The sequence below is a fragment of the Tenrec ecaudatus genome, chromosome 10 (assembly GCF_050624435.1).
Source record: "Tenrec ecaudatus isolate mTenEca1 chromosome 10, mTenEca1.hap1, whole genome shotgun sequence".
Classification (NCBI taxonomy): Eukaryota; Metazoa; Chordata; class Mammalia; order Afrosoricida; family Tenrecidae; genus Tenrec; species Tenrec ecaudatus.
Window position 1 is genome coordinate 53,076,959 of NC_134539.1, and position 21,429 is coordinate 53,098,387.

Genomic DNA, 21,429 nt, shown 5'->3' on the forward strand with positions numbered 1-21,429 from the left:
GAAAGGGAGAGGGAAGAGAGAGGAGAGAGAGCATGAAGAATATAACCTGAGAATCAAGTTTCAAGCCTATGTGCTATAGGGAAGGACGAGGTTTGCCAGCAAAGTGCAAAGGCGATTCCGAGAGAAGAGAGAGGTTTTTCTCCCGCCACGAGGAAATATATAAATAAAAATAAGGGGAGGGGAGCGGAGGGATGAAAGGGAAGGGCGGGAGGGGGAGCAAGCAAAACAAATCAAAAACAAGAATGTGTGTTTCCAGCAAGAACGGGCAGGGCTGCGAGAGGACCGTAAGGGGGTGTGTACAGAATTTCATTAAATTGTTACTTTAAGATTGTCTTCTTAAAAAAAAAAAAGGAGGAGGAGGAGGAGGAGGGGGTGGAGAAGAGAAAGCGGAGGAAAGGAGGCAAACGGCAAAGTGAAGGCAGGCTGGGCAGCTCGGCCTCTCCAAACTGATTGATTAGTCATGATCCCCGCAGTTTTAACAGGGACTCATTCAATTGGGAAGGTGGAGCGCTCGGGAGCAGATTAGCATACGCTTGTTTACTCATCTTCTGAGGGATTTTTCCCCCTCGTGCCTTTCATTTTGTGTAGAAGGAGGGAGGGGAGGGGGGACTAGGTGGGGGGGAGAAGGGGGCTGTGGCTTGGTTTATAAAGGACGCCAAAAAATAAATAAATTAGAGCATCTTTGGGGGGGAGGGAATTCAGAGGATCAGTGTCTTAGAGGAGCTTTTTTTTTTTAAAGAGCGAGAAATCATATAAAATAAAATGAAATAAAACAAGGAGGAAGGCCACCAGCTGTTAGAAGGGGGGAAATAAGGCCGATCTAGGCGCTCGGAGAGAAATTAATTGCCAGCCAGGAGGAGTTGGGTTGTGTGTTTCCAAGGTGGGGGGAGTGGAGCACACACCTTGAGAAGGAAAAGCGAGAAAGAACAGAAAAAAGCAAGTGGAAGGGGGGCTCGCCCAAGAAGGGTGAAGAAGCGGAGAAAGTCGAGGCGCCGAGGCTCCCAAAGCTGGCAGCTCCCGGCGGCGGTGCAGGGGCGAAGGGGGGGCGGGGGGGACCGTCGGACATGCGGCTCTGGAGTTGGGTGCTGCGCCTGGGGCTGCTGAGCGCCGCGCTGGGCTGCGGGCTGGCCGAGCGCCCCCGCCGCGCCCGGAGGGACCCTCGGGCCGGCCGCCCCCCGCGCCCTGCCGCCGGCCCGGCCACCTGCGCCACCCGGGCCGCCCGCGGCCGCCGCGCCTCGCCGCCGCCGCCGCCGCCGCCGCCGCCGCCGCCGGGCGGTGCCTGGGAAGCCGTGCGCGTCCCCCGGCGGCGGCGGCAGCGGGAGGCGAGGGGCGCCGCGGAGGAGCCGAGCCCGCCGAGCCGGGCGCTCTATTTCAGCGGGCGCGGCGAGCAGCTGCGCCTCCAGGCCGACCTGGAGCTGCCCCGGGACGCGTTCACGCTGCAAGTGTGGCTGCGAGCGGAGGGCGGCCAGCGGTCTCCGGCGGTGATCGCAGGTAGGCGAGGCGCCCCCGGCGGGCGCTGCACCGGCCCCGTGGCCCCGCGCTGGGGGCCCGGGTTCGGGTGGCGGGAAGGGCCCCGGGCTGGCGGGTGCGCTTCGGAGACAGCCGCCCCGCCGGAGGTGCGGCGACGAGGGCGGACCAGCTGCGAACCTCACTGGGTCCCATCTGCGGAATGGGCGCACTGGGAAGGCGTCGCCGCCCGGCTCCCCGGGAGGCGGCGTGGGGAGCGCTCCGGGCGGCCCGGGGACCCTCAAGTAGTAGCTGGTTTCTGGGCACCCTACACTGGGCTCCGGGATGGGCAGGCGGACTGGTCTCCTTTGGGGATGGAGGGGAGGAGAACCCCATTGGGATGCATGTTTGCCAAGTGTCCACGGGGATTGTAGATTTCTTTTGACTTTTTAATGGGGTGACCCTCCTTTCTCGGGCCCCAGTATCCCTTGGAAACCGGCAAAAAATGACGATGTTGTGATCTCCGGGACTTACAAGTCCTCGGAGTGCCCCAAAGTTGCGCTCAGTTTGCTGCCTGCCTCTGGGACACCCCCCCCCCCTCCTTTCCAACACACGCACACAGGCTGCGGTCTCCGGGTCTGACTTTGGGAGGCTGCACCCCAGCCCTGGGCACTGAAGCGAGACCGTCCTCACCCTAACGCACAGCCGTCACCTCCCGCCTTGAACTCGCCTGCGAAACCGGGCGCTTTTCTCATTTGGACTTTTAGGAGCCCGTCATGATTTTAAGTTCTCCCTCCTCGTCCCTCTCCCCCTCCACCCCCACCCCCCCTTTCGCCTCTCCTCTGCGAAGCCCGTAGTGAAACCGGACACTTTGCAAGGGTTGCGAACCTTAGAAACGCTCCAACATCCATGCCCCCCCCTAAATGAAACTGGGGAAATGCTTTTCATAAAATTGGGGGGCGGCGCTGAGACTAGAAGGAAAGTTTTGCCTCCTCTGACTGGGAGATTCCCTTCGCGCACAGTCTTGTCCTGTCTTGGGAAGTCTGAAAGGGGGAATAGGGGTTCCCCCTTCACTCCGGCCAAGAAACGTGTGGCGTGGCGGCCGTGCTACCCGCCGCGTATACACTTTCTTAGAAGGGAGAGCTGGGAACTTTGTCTGTCTTTCCTGGGCTTCCACCGCTTGGCTCTCAGCTGTTGCGCTACCGCTCTCCCTTTTCCGTGAAATCCACTGCAGGGGACCGAAAGGGCTGCTAGCCCAAGAACGTGCCCCCCTCGGCCCTACCTTACCCTGTGCTAAACTCCGGTGCCAGTGAGAGGCTTTCCCCACACCTGACGTCATCGCCCGCTGTTTTCTTCTGCCCCCCCCTTCTTCCATCCTCCGCCCCCCCTCCTCCAAGGAAAGGGAAACTGAGCTCATTCACTTTCAGCCCCTGAGTCCTCCTGGCTGCCAGGAGGGTGTCATAGGGAGCCCGACTGAGACCGGTGGCGATTACTTAGGACCTGTGAGGTGTTGACTTCTCTTTCGGAACATGAACAGCACAGAGCTTGCTGTTTGAAAACATTAAAAGAAAAAGACGGTCTGATTTCTCCCCGTCTTTCCCTGTCCTGTCCGCGACTCGGACAGCTTCTCTCCAGCAAAGGAGAGCACAGGGTTACACAGGTACCATCAATGAAAAGGTAATAGATGCCATCTTAAAAAACAAATCTAGACCACCTGGGGTTCCACCGGCTTTCTAAGGGTCTGTAATTCAGACAAGGAGCCTCTCTTCACACACGTTCTCCCGAGCACTCATTCTCGCGCATACAAAGATTGTGGCCGTAAAATACTTTCATTGGACGGGGCACGTTGGCTTATTATTGCTTGTATAAAATGCCTGGTCCATTTTATGTGTGGAAATAACATTCCTCCCTAAAAAGGGGGTGGGGGGGCGGCACCGCTGTCGCAACAGAAAAGCCAGGGAGCTTTTCTCCAGAGAATTCTGGTGGAGGTCCCCGCCCCCCCCTTGCTTTCCCCTCCCCTAATTGAGTACCAGCCAGATTTGGCGGTGTGTAAACACCTGGCCCCGAGCCAGAAAAGACTCAATCTGCATATCCTCTACACGGTACAAACTGTTGGCCTAAAAAGAACCTGCTTCTCCTTGAATTAAAAAGCAAACAAACAGAGTTTCTTGGCAGGAGCACTGTTTCAGCTCCCTCCTTCGCGTAAGTTCAGGCTGGGAGAGGCAGGGCCTGCGGTGGGCAGCGTGGCCATGGGGGGGAGGGCGGGTGCTAAGGCCAGTCCTCCTCGTGCCGCGACCTCAGGTGCCCAGTTTGCCGCCTGACCTCCGCTGGCTTTCTGTGGCCGGGCGTGGACAGGGCTAGGAATCCCTGTCCACCTATCTAGAGAGAGCAGTCTTCGCCCAGCAGGGACCATGCTGCTATTTCGGGCAGAGGGTTGCTGCCTCGCTGTCAGGCCAGGCTGCCTTACATCACTCTTTGCTGCAGGATTCTGTTGGGTTTCGTAAAGGTCTAATTTTACGGTGCTGTTAACCGGGTCTGTCGTGTGGCAGAGGCAGGCCTCGCTGCTCCTGGGAGGCCGGCTGTGCTTCCAGTTCCGCCTGGGATGCTATTTCTGCCCCAGTTCAAACTTCACTGACACCAGCTGAGAAAGGCACAGGGAAGGAGTGAACGAGCAATTGGCTTCTGAGGCTCTGGAAACATGCCTTTTTTATTTTCCCAAAAGGGAAAGAGAGAAGAAAAGAAAAAGGAAAGACAAAACATGTATGAATAAATAAAAAGGAAAGGCTTATGCAGACAAAAACAAAGCCAAAGTTAGAAAGTGCTCCCACACGGGGATCTCCGGAGGGCCCACGGAGGATGGCTCGTGGTTGGGTCTGAAGGGTCCTTTGGAGGCGACCCAAGTCCACTTCCCCTTGTGCTAAGCAGAAGTAGGGACCCGGGAGGACTGGTGTATGCTGCGTGGTGTGACAGGAACTAGGCTTTAATTCTTGGCACCTGGACCTCTTGGCCTCGCCCCTACATGGCTGAGAAAAGAAAGCCCTCACCTCTCAACCCACAGAGACCACCATCCAGGCACAGCCTTCTGCTCTGAAACTTGGGCGCCCTTTCAAGTCGAGGGGGTGAGGGGGCTTCTTACACATCCCTTTGCATTTGTTGCACACCAGGCAAAATCTAAGTCCTCCTCTCCCCCTTCCCCACCCCCCACATACACCTCCAGTTTGAAAGAAAGAAAAAGCTGAGACAGGAGGAGTTGGGGGAAGGTCCCACTGATTCATTTTGTTCCACGGAGCAGAGGCCCTGAGCAGTAGTTAATCTTGTTAAAGTTTCTCCTGACCTGTTAGCTAAGTGAAATGTGGACCCCACAAGCGCTGCCCTCCTCCCACCCCCATGCTGCTCCCCTTCCCTCTGTGGTCCAGAATCCCTGCTAAGGAGGAGAAAGGGATTTACCTGAATCCCTCCCAGCACCTCAGCTGACCAAGCTGTTTTCCTTTTGTTCAAAATGTTGGACCGGATTGCTTGCGCTAGTGACTCAAGAGTTCAGTATTTGTCTTCTCTTCTGGGCCCCCACCTCCTACCACACAACTTCCCCGCCCCCCCTGCCACACGCAAAAAGAAGGGCTCAAAGTCCCCAACTTCAGGGTGGCTGTATCAGGCTGTACAGAAAGCCTATCTTCCCCAACTTCTGTAGCCCCTCACCCAGGATCTAGAATGTTAATGGTCAGAACTCAGATGATCTAAGTTTGCATTCACCTGGGCTCAGCTCCTTACTGGTCCTGTGACCTCTGGCAGCCTAGTTGACTCCTGGGGTGGGGTGGGGTGGGGCTTTCTTTTTCTCTACCAGGGAAGAGGGCACAAGACCCTATCCTAGGCTACTTGGGAGGAGGAGATGAGCTCATACTTAGAAAGTGTAGCAAGACTAAGGAATAAAACAGAAGCAATTTCTCCTCTCTCCAAAAAGATAGGTGACAGAAAAAAGGCACAAGGGACTACCATTTGTATCTGGGCTCTGCCCACCTGACAGACTTAGAGGACTTCGAATCAAGACATTCCAGTTTCTAGAGACTCAGTTTCCTCACTTGCAAAATAGTACTAATTCGTGTCATCCTGTCAGGGCTGTTGCAGCAGTGAAGTACACAGGTTCAGGGCAAGCTTCTAGCTCCAACCTGGGCCCGGGACCAACCATGGGCCCCCTGGACCTTGAGTGGCACGCTGGTCCCTGTTCATTTCCTTCCTGTCTTGAAGTGGCTACAGTTCCAACGTGCCCCGTCCAATGAAAGTATTTCACTGCCACAACCTTTGTATGCGCTAGAATGAGTGCTCTGGAGAACGTGTGTGAAGAGAGGCTCCTTGTCTGAATTACAGACCCTTAGAAAGCCGGTGAAACCCCAGGTGGTCTAGATTTTTTTTTAAGATGGCTACAGGACACCTGCCTCTTCCTTTCAGTATCTCCACGTGTTGACTAGATAAATCCCTACAGGTCAATTAGAACTGGGGGTCAGTCTCCGGTGGAGCTCTAAATTTGGCTGACCAGGTCTGAAATTATCATTCAGTGCAAAGAAGCAGATAGAGCAGACTTGGGGTTTCTGCTACCAGTTACTTGCTATTGGTGATTTGAGTCAGGACGCTTCCTGGGTCTCTCCTGCCTCAGTTTCTTCATCTGTGCAATGGGTATAATGGTATCTGGATCCTCCAATCAAGTGAGCACATGGAAAGTAACCAGCTCATACCAGAGAGGGGGTGAGCTAACACTTGCTGAATCTAGCAAATGACCACATTCCCCCTGTAACATCTGGCTGGCTTTGCTTACCCAAAGGGAGGCCTGTTTGGCCTTATTAAGACTTCCCCTTCGGAGTTGCTCTCTAGTTTATTCAGAGTAGACAATGCATCCTAAAACAATGAAGCCCTCTTCTTCCTTCCCCCTCTTCTTCCTTCCCCCTCTTCTTCCTCGACTGGCTGTGACTCTGTCTTGGCCTTAGGAACCAGAAGAGCTCCTAAAACCACTGGGAATTGTTAACTAGGAAAACCAGCTTGCATGGGGGGCTGGGGTGCCCTCCCCCACCCCCCACCCTAGGACTAGAAGCCAGACTGTGGATCTGGTGGGTGCCAGGTCACCAGTCCCCTGTCACATCCCTCTCTCTATTTCCCCAGACACCCCTCCAAACTCCCCCTTTCCCATGGGGTGGTGGAGCCCGGGGTGCCAGGAAAGCGTCACTGTCACCGGTATTCCCCTTCACAGAAGCAGGCAGGCTTGAGGCCCAGAGGTGTGGAGCTCAGGAGCGAACACTGCACGTGGTTGGCCAGAACAGGGACTTAGCAGGGATCTGGATCAAGCTGCTAGTTCACTGTGAGACCAGGGTCTCATAGGGATGACTAATTAAACTATGATCATGGAATGTCACCTCCCGAAGCGTCCAGAGATCACTCAGTCCAGTGGCTCCCATCCTGGCTACAATTCAAATCACCTTGGGGGCTTTAAAAACAGGCTGTGTCTCAGAGACTCTGATGTCATTGGTCTGGGGTGGGCCTAGGCCCTGGGGCTTTTCAAGGCCTCCTCGGGTCATGTTGAAGGCCAGCCAGTGGGGGCAAACCAGTCTTGTCCCTGAGGTCCCAATGGACAGTGGTATTCCCTGCTCACCCAGCCAGCTGATAACTGAACCTTTAGAAAACTTCAGCTGTCCCCACACTGAGAAGCCAAATATAAGGAAAGACCCTTCTTTCATCTCCATTCCCTGCCAGCCCCAAGTTCCTGAGCACCCTGCCATCCTCACAGCCTCACAGCCATTCCTGGGTCACTCCTTCTGATAGCTGCTTTCAAGGTACGGCGTTATTTCTGAGTTTTGAGGTCCTGGTTGGAAATGAATCAGAGTGCTTGGAAAGGAGCCCTCTAAGCAGGAATAAGGACTATGGAAAGGGAAAGCTCAGCCATGAGACAGTCACCACTTTCAAACAGCCCCTCAAGCTTCGAGGCCAGTTCAGACCCATACTGGTGGCAGGCATCTCAGATGAGGAAGAGAGGAAGGTGCCCAGCTGGCCCAGGATCATCTTTGCAGGCAGTTTCATCTTGCATCTACGGAGTGCTGATAGCATCATAGTTGAGCATTCAGCTGCACACCAACAGGTTGACCCTTTGAATCCACCCAGAGGCTCTGTGGGGGATAAGAACACGGTCATTTGCTTCCATAGCAATTACAGCCCAGAAAACCCATCAGACAGTTCTACTCTGTCACATGAGGTTGCCACCAGTCATAAAGGACTCCAGCAACAGTGCTGTGTCTGCCGGTGGTGAAGGGGACAGGAACCCAACAGGTTTCATGGCTCCCTCACCTGCTGCCCCTCCCCTCCCAGCCCCTCCCAGCCCCTCTCTTCTCCTCTTCCCTTTCCCTCCCCCTTCCTCTTGTCTTCCTTCTCATTACACCAGGAGCTTCCAGTCATGCTGTGCTGCTGTTACTGGAAATGATGGACTTGTGAGTCTGCTGAGAGCTAACTTGTGCATCTCAGCACCTTTACTCGTTTGAAACCCCTGGGACCGGACATCGGGAGCTCTGGCTCCAAGTCCTGGGTGGGCTCTTTTGAGCCAGGTGACATAGCAGCAAGTCTCAGGGGAGGGGGTTCCGGCTGTCAGGAAGCATGTCCTCATGCCCTCACAGGGCGGTTAAGGGGACCAGGCAAGGCAGTGACCACCAAAGCACTTGGCTGAGTTTGGAACCCAGTGCAAATGTCAACAGTGGGAGGAAGGGCCAGCAAGTCAAAGATGTGAGGAGTGTGTTCAGCCAAGGTCATTCCTGGAAAGGTGCGTGCATGATCCTGATTCGTGATCAAGTTAGCAAACTGTTTCCTAGCTGTGACCTCCCTACCGTCCTTTGATGTTGGGACTTCACAAGTCTGCCGTGTACGGTTTTAGTCTGATTCCTGCCACGTACCTGCTGTGTGACCTTGACAACCTCCTGCTCCTCTCTGGTCGTGCTTTTTCTCAGAGTGAAAAGTGAGGGTGCAAAGGAGAACTGAGGCTTTCAAATTAAGCCTCAAAATATTAGGGTACCCCTGGGGAGAAGCTGCAAGGCAGAAGCCTGCTCATCCTCACCCCCCACAGTCATGTTCCTTTCAATGTATGCTACTAAATGGTGGAATTCTACAGAGCTCCCCAAACAGTTTGAATCGATGTGGGCTTGTCTTCAGGAATGACTCTTGAATGTGTTAGGCATGATAGTGGCAGTAGTAGGATGGCTTTCTTCACGAGCTTAGTCTTGGATGCATGCTGACGTGTTTGCAGGTAAAACAACATTGTGCCTGGTCCTTTTTTGTTGTAAAATGCTCCAGAAAACAAAAAGCAAAAGCAGATGAGGTGTGTGGTGCTATGTGTCAGATGGAGGGGTGCCTGGAGGGGGAGGGAGACCCTGATTGGCTATCAGAAGTGTGGAGGTGAAATGACTTCCCAAGAGGAGGCTGGGATTTGGAGCACCTGGTCTGTGCCTTTGTCAGCTCCTTGCAAAGTTGGAGGTTTGAGTCCACAGTGGTAGAAAGTCCTGGCCACCTGCCATGTGAAACGTAAGTTTATGGAGCATCGTTCTTCTCTGACCCCCTTGGAGGCACTGTGAGTGAAATTGGCATGGATGGCAACTGTTTGTCATGGGATTGTCACCTATTGCATGCTGTTTAGCATCCTTGACCCTGTTCACAAGAATCCTATAGGGCCCATCAGTCAATAGGACAATGTGAAATGCTTACCTCCCCAACACACACACACACACACACACACACACACACACGCACTTTCACATACCTCCCCCCCATTTCTTTATGTATCTCCATCTCCCACTGGCTGAAGAGCCTTCTAGTGTCTGCTCCGTAGAGGGATGACCTGCAGTTGCCAAAGACGGCTGACAATCTCAGAAAAAGGACCATGTGCTTCCTGAGGAGCTATTTGGTATCGATGTATTATAGGGCTGAGGGATTAGACTTAGTTTCCAGGTGGGCTGGCTTTCCAGGTGACTTCATTTGTGAGTTGTATGACCTTGGGTAAGTTTCTTAATATCTTCAAGCTTTAGTTTTTCCAGCTGTAAAATGGGATAATCCTAACTTGAATTTCCTAGTTTCCTTTGACGATTAACTAGGCTTCCACGCAGAAAATGCTTAGTAGTGGAATCAAAACCATGGGTAACCATCCAGTAAACATTAACTAATATTCATATGTGTGCCTTGCCTTAGCCACACATTACTTCTCATTATCCCGATAACACATACTGTGAGTTAGATATGCTGATCTCCTGCAGCGGAGCCAGGACTTGGCTTCCCCTCCCTTACTCAGGAGGGATGTGTTGCTACCATTTTCACATAAGACTGATACGGAAGTAAAAGACCCCACAAATTGATTGTTTCCTATTCTAAAAAGCAATGAATGCTCACTGTAAAAACTCTAAGACACACAGATGACAACAAGGGATGAAGTAAAATGTGTCCATGCACCAGGTCCTGATTGCAGTAGTGCCGCAAGCCAAGTACAATTTTAGATCCTGGGTACAATGAGAAGACTAGCCCAGCCAGTTTGTATTCTGAAAATAAGAAATAGATGTGAATGATCAATAAATTCGTGCATCACCTAAGGCCAGGTGAATGTTTATGAAGGGATATAAAGAAGAAAGTCTGAGGAGAGCTAGTCTTTCAGAAGCGGCAGTGGACTTGTGACCACCCCTGTGAAGAGTTGTCCAGGGAGATTTGTCAGCCAGGATCAAGCCTCAACATTGGGAACGTACTTGATACAACTGAGAAACAGCAAGAAGGCAAGTGTAACTGAAGCAGAGGGAGAAGGGAGTAAGAATCGATACCAGAAAGAAGTAGGAGGGAAGTCACCCAATGTGGATTACTTAGGGCAGTGGTTCTCAACCTTCCTAATGCCACGGCCCTTTCGTACAGTTCCGCATGCAGTGGTGACGCCCCAACCATAGAATTATTTTCATTGCTACTTCATAACTATTATTTTTCTACTGTTATGAATTGAGCAACCCCTGTGAAAGGGTCGTTAGACCTTTCAGAGGGGTCACGACCCACAAGTTGAGAACTGCTGACCTGCCTCTTGATAGTGCAATGTTGGAGTGCTTGGCTTGTAACTGAAAGCTCCGTGGTTCAAAACTACCAGCTACAAACAGATGTGGCCATAAGCTTCCATCAAGATCATAGCCTTGATGGCCCTCCGGCACCATTCTACCCTTTTCTATAGGGACACGCTGAGTTGGAATAAATTCAGTGCCAGTGGTGCTTGGGGGTGATTACGCTATTGTAAGAACTTTGACTTAAGTTGTTTTGACTACCTCGTCATTTTACTTTATTTGAAGATCATTTTATTGAGGGCTCTTACATCTCTTATAACAATCCACACATCAATTGCAGCAGCAAGCGTCTTTGCACTTACGTTGCCATCATTCTTGTCTAGACGTTTACTTTCTATTGAGTCCTTGGGATCCGCTCCTCTTTTTCCCTTCCCCCCCCCCCCCGATCCTTGTAGCCCTTGATAAATTATAAATTGTTATTATCTTCATATCTTACATCGACCGCTGTCTCCCTTCCCCCATGGTTTCTGTTGTTTGCCCCCCTGTTGTTTGTTTAGCTACTTTAACCAGATCTTCCTGTTCAAGAAGCCTATGTGTGGCCAAACCTCTTATGTATACACTTTCTCAGAAATGGAAGATGAATGGCTAGTCTTCAGGGGCGCTAGAGATAGAAGTTCTGCTCAGTGAAGAGAATTAGAAGGCTTGACCTTCCCCACCCTCATTTGGCGATGAGTTTCCTATCCGTAGATCTCCCTGCGGGGTGCTGGTCAAGAAGAGGGAAGACAGTTAACAAATTACTAAGCATACACACGCGTGTGCACATGCACGCACACACACACCGAGCTAGCTCATGTGAGCATGGCTTCATGAGTAGAAAAGCAATGTAGCGCATGGGAAGTGCAGGGATTGTTCAGGAGGGAAGAGCAGTGGATCATCGGCAAGGCTGAGTCACTTCTAGAACAGTTTGCTTATCAGCTTTCTGGGTGACCTTGGGCAAATAACTTTTGCTTTCGGGGACATCCTTACCTGAAAAATAGGGATGAAGAAGGGAGCAGATTTTATTTACCTTTGACCTAGAGACACTGCCAAGAGAGATATCAGAAGATCCTCTAAACCTACCATCATTGTCTTAAAATTATGAAGTTGACAATAGTTCGTTTTCTTCATTTTTTGGGTTCACATTCCTCCACTAGGTGGTGCTTGTGCTTGTCACCCTCAGGGGCCAAATGCCCACAGCCAGTCTGCTTCTCCCCCAGCACCTCCAGTCTCACACAAGAACATGGCACTCCTCGCTAGGGCCTGGGTGACAGGTAATAGCTAGAATATCACTCTTCTGGTGTGCACACCTTAGTGACTCCCACAAAAGTTCTGGGTCAAAAAGGGAAGTGCTAATGATAGGATTTCCGTCAAAGACTGAAGAAGACACTATTTGGAAGCATATTGGTTCTTCCCAATAGCTGGAAGCTCTCGCCATAACACTATTGTTAACAACAACCATATGGACCAATAGACTCAGTGAGTGACCTTCCTCACGGTCCCTTTGTGGACTAATCGTGAAAAGATTCAAATTTCAGAATGCCGTATGATGCAAAGGCCCTTCCAGACAAACCCCTCAACATCAGAATAAGCCACTCCTTATTTGGTCTTATTTTGTTTTAGACCTGCGTGTCTTTTTAATCAGATCATTTTAAATGAATGATTTAAAACTCCTTTCCAAGTCAGTAGCCATCTTTCAGACTACGTGCCGTTAGAGAGTCCCCGTTGCTATCATCTCGGAAATAGCTCTCACTCCTTCCGCCCATTCTTTTCTGCGTTTCCATTCCCACTGCTCCCTTTTGATGTGAAACTGTGTGAGTAACTGAAACTCGTTTCGTTCTCTATAATAATTTGTCACACACCCAGAGTTTCCTTGCATTTGAAAAAGTATGAGAGGGTCACAGGTATTTGCCCATTTGGAGGGCTCAGAAACAAAACATTCTTGGAGATGGAGAGTTAGTTTGTATTCTAAGCATGTAGGTAGGAGAAGCACAGGACTCAAGGCAGAGCCCTGGACTACCCTTCTGCCTTTAGGAAGTGGGTATTACAGACAAGCTGCCACCCGTGTCGTGAAGAAATCATCCCTATGCTTGGCTCATATAATATCTATTGCTTTACAGGAAGAGAAGCTGCCTTGGCAGAATATGAACACACGTGTTGATCTCAGGATAGTGCCTCAATGATGCTAGGGATATCGCTGCTGAAAGTATAGAGATCGATATAGGAAGAGGATGAACAGGAAATACATGGACTTGCTCTGAGACATACAAACTGCACACACAGAAAATGTCACAAACGAGAACATGCCACACTCAGTTTTATGAAGTGAAATTCATGTAAACCCATAGAATTTGTGTGTGTGAAAGTTAGAAACTTTTTGGAACCAGTTATCTCATTGACGTACCCAAGTCGGTGACTGGGTTGGGCAAGACATGTCCTTTGAGTCTTTAGATGGAGGCTGGTTTCACTTGTCTACTGGCTTTGAACCCTTCCTCGTGGATTAGCTACCACCTCTCCACTGTATTTATTTCCCGACTTCAGTGGGCATCAGACTTATAGACCCATATCCCTGTTGGAAATGTCATTACACACGTTGCGCTTTACATGTCCCACTTGAATCTACCATGATGTCTCCAAAACTGCTGGCATCCTTATTCTGGTTAACAGTACCATTCATATCTAGTCACCCGCTCTCGGTACATCACTCCCCATGTCCAATTGCTCTCTAGCCTACCTCCTTACATTTTTATAGTGAAACATTTTTTTTATTAGCTTAGATTCTCATCACCTCTCTCTTTTTCTTTCTTTCTTTTTTTAACTTTTGCCCAAGTATTGCCATGGTCCTTTCTTCTCTGCACCCACACCCCTCCCCCAACCTCTCCTCCAATATCTGACAGGTATTTGTATTTGTAAAATAGAAATCTGACTCTATCACACTAACTAAGAGTCCTTCGATAGCACCTAACTATTTTTGGTTCTCCCTGATATCTCAGCCTTTGTTACATTGTGCCCTTTTGGGAGATGGCATCGTGTATCCCTTGGCTCCATTTGCAGAACATTGATGCCTTTCTAAACTTCTCCTTACCATGGTCATCCTCTAGAGGACCTTCCATGACTCTTCCCTCATGATATCTGGCTCCCAATGTCCCTTATCTATTTGTCTCTGCTGAGCTTCTTACACACATACACAAAACACCTACAATTCTCTATTACATTTGTTTGCCAACTTGGGGGCCTATCTATCTGGCTTCCCGAGTGTCTAGCACAATGCTTGACCTACAAATGGGGAGGCTGTGTTTGTTTAACAACTGGAGGAATGGATCAGAAAATCAGCCAAATATCTAATGGTTCGGAGAGAAAAGGCTCGGCAGCGTCCAGCGTGCTGCATTACGGAACCAAAGCACATGACCTAGCATGTGTGTCGCGTTGAAAAACATTACACAGCGGTTGAGTCCATTTCCCCTTAAATGAAGAAAGCAGGACGGAAAGCGATCTGGCCTTCCAAAACAGAGGGGCAAGGGAGACACCCTGCGTATAGGTGCCTCCTCCACTTGCATTGCACCCTGGCTAAGTCAACACATTTCTGAGCCTTGGTCCTCCTGTTAGTCCCTCGCCAACTTGCAAAGAATTTGTTTTGGGTGTGTGCTGCAGCGCCTAATCCCGAGTTTCCCGTTCCTTTCCGAGTTTCCCCTTATCAGTCTCGGATTGGAGAGCCGTGCGTGCCCCGGCAAACATATGTGTTGCCTGTCTTTTCAGCCATTTCCCTACTCCCCGAGAGAGGGGGCCTTTCCAGCTGCTTCCCTTGATCTTGTGAGACCTTGTGGTGACCTCAAGACCTGAATCTTCTATTTTCTGTTTTTGTACCCTTGGGGGAGAGTACGCATTTTCAGCAGTAATAACGGTAGTAAAAGCAGCGAGCTTGTAATGAGCCCTGACTATGTGCTGGCTTTGTGCTGACTGCTGTACTCTGAGCCCCATGGGATTGGGTGTAGCAGGTTATGTAACTCACCGATACCCCTGCAGCTAATGAGTGCCGGACCTGGGATTCAAATCCAGCTTGTTTTAATTTCATCCCTGTTCTCAGGGCCTCACATGTTGCTTAAAACCTACCAGTTATGCAGTATGTGGTCCATGAAGGGATGGGTATATGAATGAATGAATGAATGAATGAATGAATGAATGTGTCCCCAGTGTTAAATGCCAAAGTCTGTGAGAACTTTTGCAGAAAAGAAACGAAAGGAGGAAAAGAAAAAAAAAACGAATGAATAAGATTTCAAAGAAAATTGGCTAAGGACTCTTTGATAAAGAAAGTATATTTTACCTGAAGGTGGCTTTTTACTAGACTAAGACATTGACACCTGTTGGCACATATGCCCCCTTTAAAGTAGTCCATGGGGAGATGCATGCTTATTTCAAAGGGGCTTCCTTTATGGGAAACGTTTCTGGATTCCTCTGGGGAATCTTAATCAAGGGCATGTGCCCCTTCATAGGCTCAATCAGGTCACATCTCCATCCTCTAATGAGGCCCTGTAATGACATGCTGGGCCAAATTAGAGTAGTGTTTAGGGGAGTTCGCTGTGAGAACCTTCAGGGTTCTGGATAGGGAGGTGATTCTGGACTTGCAAGGCTGGTTTGTGACGTAGCTCTTAAAGCAGCCAATGCAGCCTCCATGGAGCCATGGTGGAGCCTGCACAGAACCTTCCGACTAGGCTGTGAACTGCGCTCTGTTCAAAGAAATATGGTAGTTTGGCCCTTTCCCAAAGTCTAAAGCTGGAGAGATGTTAGAGTTCTACATCAAACCCATTCTGTTTGCTCAGGAAGAGACTGAAGTCTAGGCAAGTTCAGTTGAACGGAGTGGAGTGGAGTGGAGTGGAGTGGAGTGGAGTGGAGTGGAGTGGAGTGGAGTGGAGTGGAGTGGAGTGGAGTGGAGTGGAGGGATGCAGCCAATTGGCAACAACAGTAAAACAATTCAAATTCCAATCTCTCAACTCCTACATCAGTGCTCTCTTCCCTGACTTGCTTTATCTTCCTTTACAGTGTGCAGCGATAGCTGCCTCTGAGGACTTGAGTTAGTGAGAGCGTTAGAAATGGCTGGGCAGCTGTTGGGTAACTTCGCTTAAGTACTCTGTACCAAACCTCTCCCCTAGCATTGTGTGAGGCTCAGTAGACTGCTCCTAAGTAGAGGTCAACCTTCCTGCTTTCCATTTATCTACCGGTATCCAGTTTCCTTCGTATGCTATAACAGATTGCACAAACTGGGTGAGTTATGGGAACATAAATTTATTGGCTTACAATTCTGCAGACTGGAAGTCTGAGATCAGGGCTTTGACCAGGATGGCTCATCCTGAAGCTGTAAGAGAAAATCTCCCCCGTGCCTCTCTGCTTGCTTCTGGTAGTGCTGGGCATCCCTGGGCTTTCAGCTGCAGCATCAAGTGGCGTCCTTCCTCGGTGTCCGGGTCTCGGTGTCCTCGTCTCTTTTATTAGGACATTAGTAAGACTGGTCAGGACCCACCTTAGCCCTGCATGACTGCATGTTAGTCTAACACATGGTAACTTCTAAGACTCTATTTCTGAACAGGGGTGTTTTTGCAGATATCAGGGTTAGTACTTCAGTATTCAGAAGCTTCAAAAGTTCTTGGGGAAAAACCCATTGTCTTTTCATTCCACTTTTTAATGTAGTTTTTTGAAGCCCCATCATATATTTCTTTGAGGTTCACAGTTCAATCCACAGCTCTCCTCATTTTTTTCCATCTGGCTGTCTATTAAACGTATGCTTATCTGGTAACTTTGTGAGCCATACAGTGAGTGAGGAGACTAGTATTTAAAAAGAATAAGGTACAGTCCCATCCCTGAGGAGCTCCCAGTCCTCGTGGCGGAAGCAGACAGGTAAACAGAAACATGACATCATGGTAACTGCTTTAACTAAGCAGTGAATCGCATCTTGAGGAAGCAGAGAGGCAGAACCCCCATCTTGTAGAATCCCCTCATTTACCATGAGGGCTAGAAGATGCTCTGTGGCTTCAGGGGACCAACAAACATCCCTCTGCTTAGAGGAATCAGACTTGTGTATGAACTCGGTGCTGCTTGTATGTATCTGGGGTGTGTTGGATACTGATCTGATCATACAAATCATTTTAAGCCGATAGCCATAAGATGAGAACAATGAACCATTCTTGATACCTGTCTCAGTTTTGGACTTTCATCCAGAGTAATTCAAGAAGCATAATGCTAGGTAATGATTGGACAATTCAATCAATCAATTCAGTTCAATCAATCAATTAGAATCAAGTCCAGGTAACCCACCTACTCCCACTCATAGTTTATTTTGTTTCGGTATTCTACCTTGGGATTGTTATCTCTCTCCCTGGTCTCTGAGCACCTTGGAACAGAGACTGTTTGCTTCTCAGCTTTATGCCCATCATGTCGCATAGAATCAGCCATGCCAGAGAGTTGCTGGGTCAGTGTTGTGAAGCGAATGAATAAATTTGAAATGGTTCCAAATTGGGAGAAAATGCGATGACTAAAATTGAAAATTGGGTGCTGTAGAAATAAAGTGCTTTGAGAATCAGTAGTATGGGATTTCTGAAAGGTGAAGCAGGGAAGGTCGACATGCTATGAGTAGACTTGAATATGAGCTATGCTCTTGATCTCTTTGAAGTGACCTATTGATATATATATATCATTTACATATTATATATATAAAATCACCCCACCCACCCCCCGCTATTTCTCTTCCTTTCCTATGAGCCAGCACAGCATCTCTGTGGATTTTAAGTACTTTTTTCCCTTGGTTTTTCTCCAGCCCCTTTTACCCATCCCTGGAGAGAGCTGCTGAAGAAGCGAGCACCACTCAAGAGGTACACTCAGGCTGCTTTTGCAAGCCTCCCCTGTGCCTGCGCCTCAGAGAACGTCCCTGAGGAGGTGACAGCAGGCTGATGTCAGCAGTTATGCCCGCTATGCTCAGTGCCACCTTCCCTGGGCTTAGCCCTGGCATATTTTTGTTGATGTTGTCAGGTGCCGTGGAGTCGGTTCTGACTTATAGCGATCTTATTATGCACACGAGAACAAACCGCTGTCCAATCCTGCACCATCCTCACAATTGTCCTTGTGGGTGAGCCATTGCGGCAGCCACTGTGCCAAACACTTGCCCTCTTTTTCAATGCCCCGCTACATTACCCAGCACCATGTCCTTCTCCGGGAATTGTTCTTTCCTGACAACATGTCCAAAGGACAGGAGACAAAAGCTCACCATCCTGGCCGCTAAGGAGCATTCTGGCAGTACTTCTGCCAAGACATGCGCTTGTTCTTGTGGAAGTCCATGGTGCTTCCAGTCTTCTCTGCCGGCACCGTCATTCAACTGCATTCTTCTCTGGTCTTCCTTATTCAGTGTCCAACTTTCACATGCGTATGAGGTGATTGAAAACACCTTGGCTTGGGTCAACACATGTGAATCCAAAAGATGTCTTGTGCAGCCCATGTACCCAATGGAGTGTGTCAGTTGATCTCTTCATGGTTGCTTCCGTGGACACTGGTTGTGGATCCAAGCAAGACGAAATCCTAGGTAACTTCAGTGTGCTTGTTTTCTGTGCTAATCATGATGTTACCCTCCTGTCCGGTTGTAAAGCTTTGGGTCTTTGCATTGAGTTAGAATCCACCCTGAAGGCTTCCATCTTCATCATCAAGGGCTTCAAGTCCTCCTTACTATCAGCAAGCAAGGTCACCTGCAGATTGCAGATTGTTAATAAACTTTTCTCCAATCCTGATGCCACCTTCTTCTTCATATACTCCAACTTCCCTGATTATTTGCTCAGCATATAAATTGATTAATTATGGTGAGAGGATACATCCCTGATGCACGCCTTTCCTGCTGTTAAACCTTGCAGTATTCCCTTGTTCTGTTCTCACCACTGATTTTGATTCATGTACAAGTTCTGCAGGAGCACAATGAAGTGTGCTGGAACTCCCATTCTTAAGAATAGCCAGCGTCTGTTAGGATCCATGTAATCGAATGCCTTTGCATAATTAATGAAACACAAACATCTTTCTGGCATTCCTGCTTTCAGTCAAGATCCGTCTGACATCGGCCATGGCATTCTGTTGTTTCACATTCTTCTGAATCTGGCCTGAAACTCTGGCAGCTCCCTGTCAATAGACTGCATGATCTTCAGCAAGTGATATGAATGACATTGCTCTGTAATGGGTGCAATCTGGGGGGGTCACCTTGGGAAAGAAGCTGTCTCCCAAAAGTCTTGGCATAGACGAATGAGTACTTCCAGTCTTTCATCAGCTTATTGAAACATTTCCATTTCTGGATCCTTGTTTTTGGCTAATGCTTTCAGTGTAGTTTAAATGACGTCCTTCGGTACCCTTGGTTTTGCTCTCATGCTATTTCTCAAAATTGTTGATTGTTGACTAGGTTTTTGTTTTTGTATAGTAGCTCTGTTTTCTTTCCATTTTCTTTTGATGCTTCCTGCATCATTCAGTATTTTCCCCATAGAATCTTTCGATCTTGTAACATGGGTCTTGAATTTATTTTTAAGTTCTTTCTCTTTAAGTAGGCTGAGCACGGTCTTCTCTTTTGATTGTCTAACTCTAGGTCCTTGTGCATTTGATTGTAACGTTTTACTTTATATAATAGTTTACATTATATTGTTTTACTTTTCTCGAGCTGCCTTTTGACATTTTCTGTCCAGTTCTCTGACGTCATCAGTTCTTCCATTTGGCTTAGTTACCCAATGACGACAAAAAGAAAATTCTAGAATCTCTTCTTATATCCACAGGGATCTTTTTTTTAACTGCTTTTTTAGTGACCTTTTGTCTGCTTCGCGAATAATATTATTAATGCCGTTCCACAGCTCATCGGGTCTATGTCATTGATTCTATGTATCACATCTTTTAGTGAGATGTTCTTGAAATCCAGGTGGGTTATAGACAAGATCCGATTTGGGTTCTTGTGGACTTGTTTCAAATGTCTTCAGTTTCAACCCGAACTTACATATGAGCAGTCAATGGTCAGTCCCACAGTCAGTCTCTAACCCAGTTTACTGCTGATACTGAGCGTCTCCATCATCCCTTCCTCCAGAGGTTGGCCCTTTGATTTCTCTGTATTTCATCTGGAGAAATCCACAGCTACAGCCACTTTTTGTGTTGTTGAAATAAGATGCTTGCTATGAGGAAGTGGTTGGTCCTTTAAACTTCTGTCATGTGATCTCCAGCTTCTCTTCGATCATCAAGACCATCTTTCCCAAATCATGGTCCTTCCTCTTTGTTTCCAACTTTGTGTTCCACTTGCTAATGATTATCAATGCATCTTTATTGCATGTTTGGTCAATGGCAGACTGAAGACATCGGTAGAATTCTTCAGTTTCTGCATCACTAGCATTAGTTGTTGGTGCTTAACTTTGAGTAGAAGTTGTATTGATTAGATTACTTTATATGAAGATAGATGTTATCTGATTACAGAGAGCATTGTACTTCAAGATAAATCTTGAAATGCCCTTTTTATGATGAATGCAACACCATTTCTCTTGAATCTGTTGTTCCTGGCATAGTAAATCATATGATTTTCTTTCTTCTTTGTTTGAGATGAACTTGTTTGTCAATAAAGACTCAAGCCGACGCCCCCTTCAATCCATCTGCCTCTTCTAGACATCCATCTATCTGTCCACTGTCTCGACATAGCTCCGTCCTTCCTTCCTTCCTTCCTCCTGTCCTTCCTCTACCCCTTTTCCTCCTCTCTTCCTTCTATCCTCTCCTGTCCTTCTCCCTCCTTTCTGTCCTTCCCTACTTCTTTCTTTGTATCGACCAATCCATTCATCTTCCAGCCAGCCAGCCAGATTACTGTGCATTACACAATTAATCCTCTCCTCCATACATGTAATAGTCTGTTTTCCCAGCTTTGTGCTTGATCTGGGGTGAGAGTTGGGAAACGATAATCCTTTTTCATTTGTGAATCCTTGAGCAACCCCCCTGAAACACTGCTACTGACTTTCCATAGAAAATAGTTAGATAACCACTCATTGGAGAAGGGGAGCACTATTTTGAAAATGAATGAATGAATGAATGAATGACAGTGTGCCTATATAGATGTAAGAATTTCTGGTGGTGTCTTGGGGGACCTTGGTAGCACTGTGGTTAAGGAAATCAGCTGCTAACTGACCCCCTCAGCTGTTCTGCAGGAGAAAGACAGGGCAGTCTACTTTTGTAAGTTGCAATCTTGTCAACCCTGTGGGGGAGGTATACCCTGTGTGATAGGGGGCTTACTTGGGAACCCAGACCCAAACAGCAACCGTAGGCATTTGAATCGACTCAGCAGCGGTCGATGGAAAGTTTTGGGTTGTTTGTGTTGCTCTGTGTTTGACTCTGGACTACTAGGACTAGTATTTTAAACGAATAACATTTGCCACTCTTGGCTTAACAGATGATGGAAACCAATAAAGTACATGCAATAAAGCTCTATTTTAGTGGGGAAAGGCGGGCTTCATCTGTGGGAGCAAGGAAAGGCCTTTCCAATCACTTGGCTCCTGAAACTGCCTTTACTCTCAACCTCCCAAAGCCCCTGTTTAGTGATGCTCGACCCCCACCATCCAGATGCGTGATGTTCCTATATATATGCTGTAGCAGGAAGTCTTCTTGGGGGTGGGCTTACTTCTGTTTCTGCAGTATTTTTGACGTGGACCTATCATCTTCCCACGAGCCCTGTGAAACAAGCCTTTTCCTCTAATACACTGAGGTCTTTGTATTCTCAACAACAAACACATGGTCGGAGGCTCCCAGATACAATACAACCTGCCTTTTTTATGACCCCTCTCTCACCAAGTCCAGTGTCAGCAGAAATATCTGTTTACAAACAAAGGCTCCCAGAGAACAATATCTGTAGCTCAAACTAAGCTCTGAAGCATGC

At 48.6% G+C, this 21,429-nt stretch overlaps 1 protein-coding gene across 1 annotated transcript in view; it reads left to right on the forward strand.

The window, feature by feature from the left end:
• The first annotated feature begins 643 nt into the window (after nt 1-643).
• Nucleotides 644-21,429, forward strand: part of PAPPA (pappalysin 1) — a 281,949-nt gene continuing 261,163 nt past the window's right edge. The window contains exon 1 of the mRNA XM_075560393.1: nt 644-1,491. Within this exon, the coding sequence (XP_075416508.1) occupies nt 1,065-1,491 (427 nt within the window). The 5' untranslated portion in view covers nt 644-1,064. The remainder of the gene's footprint in view (nt 1,492-21,429) is intronic.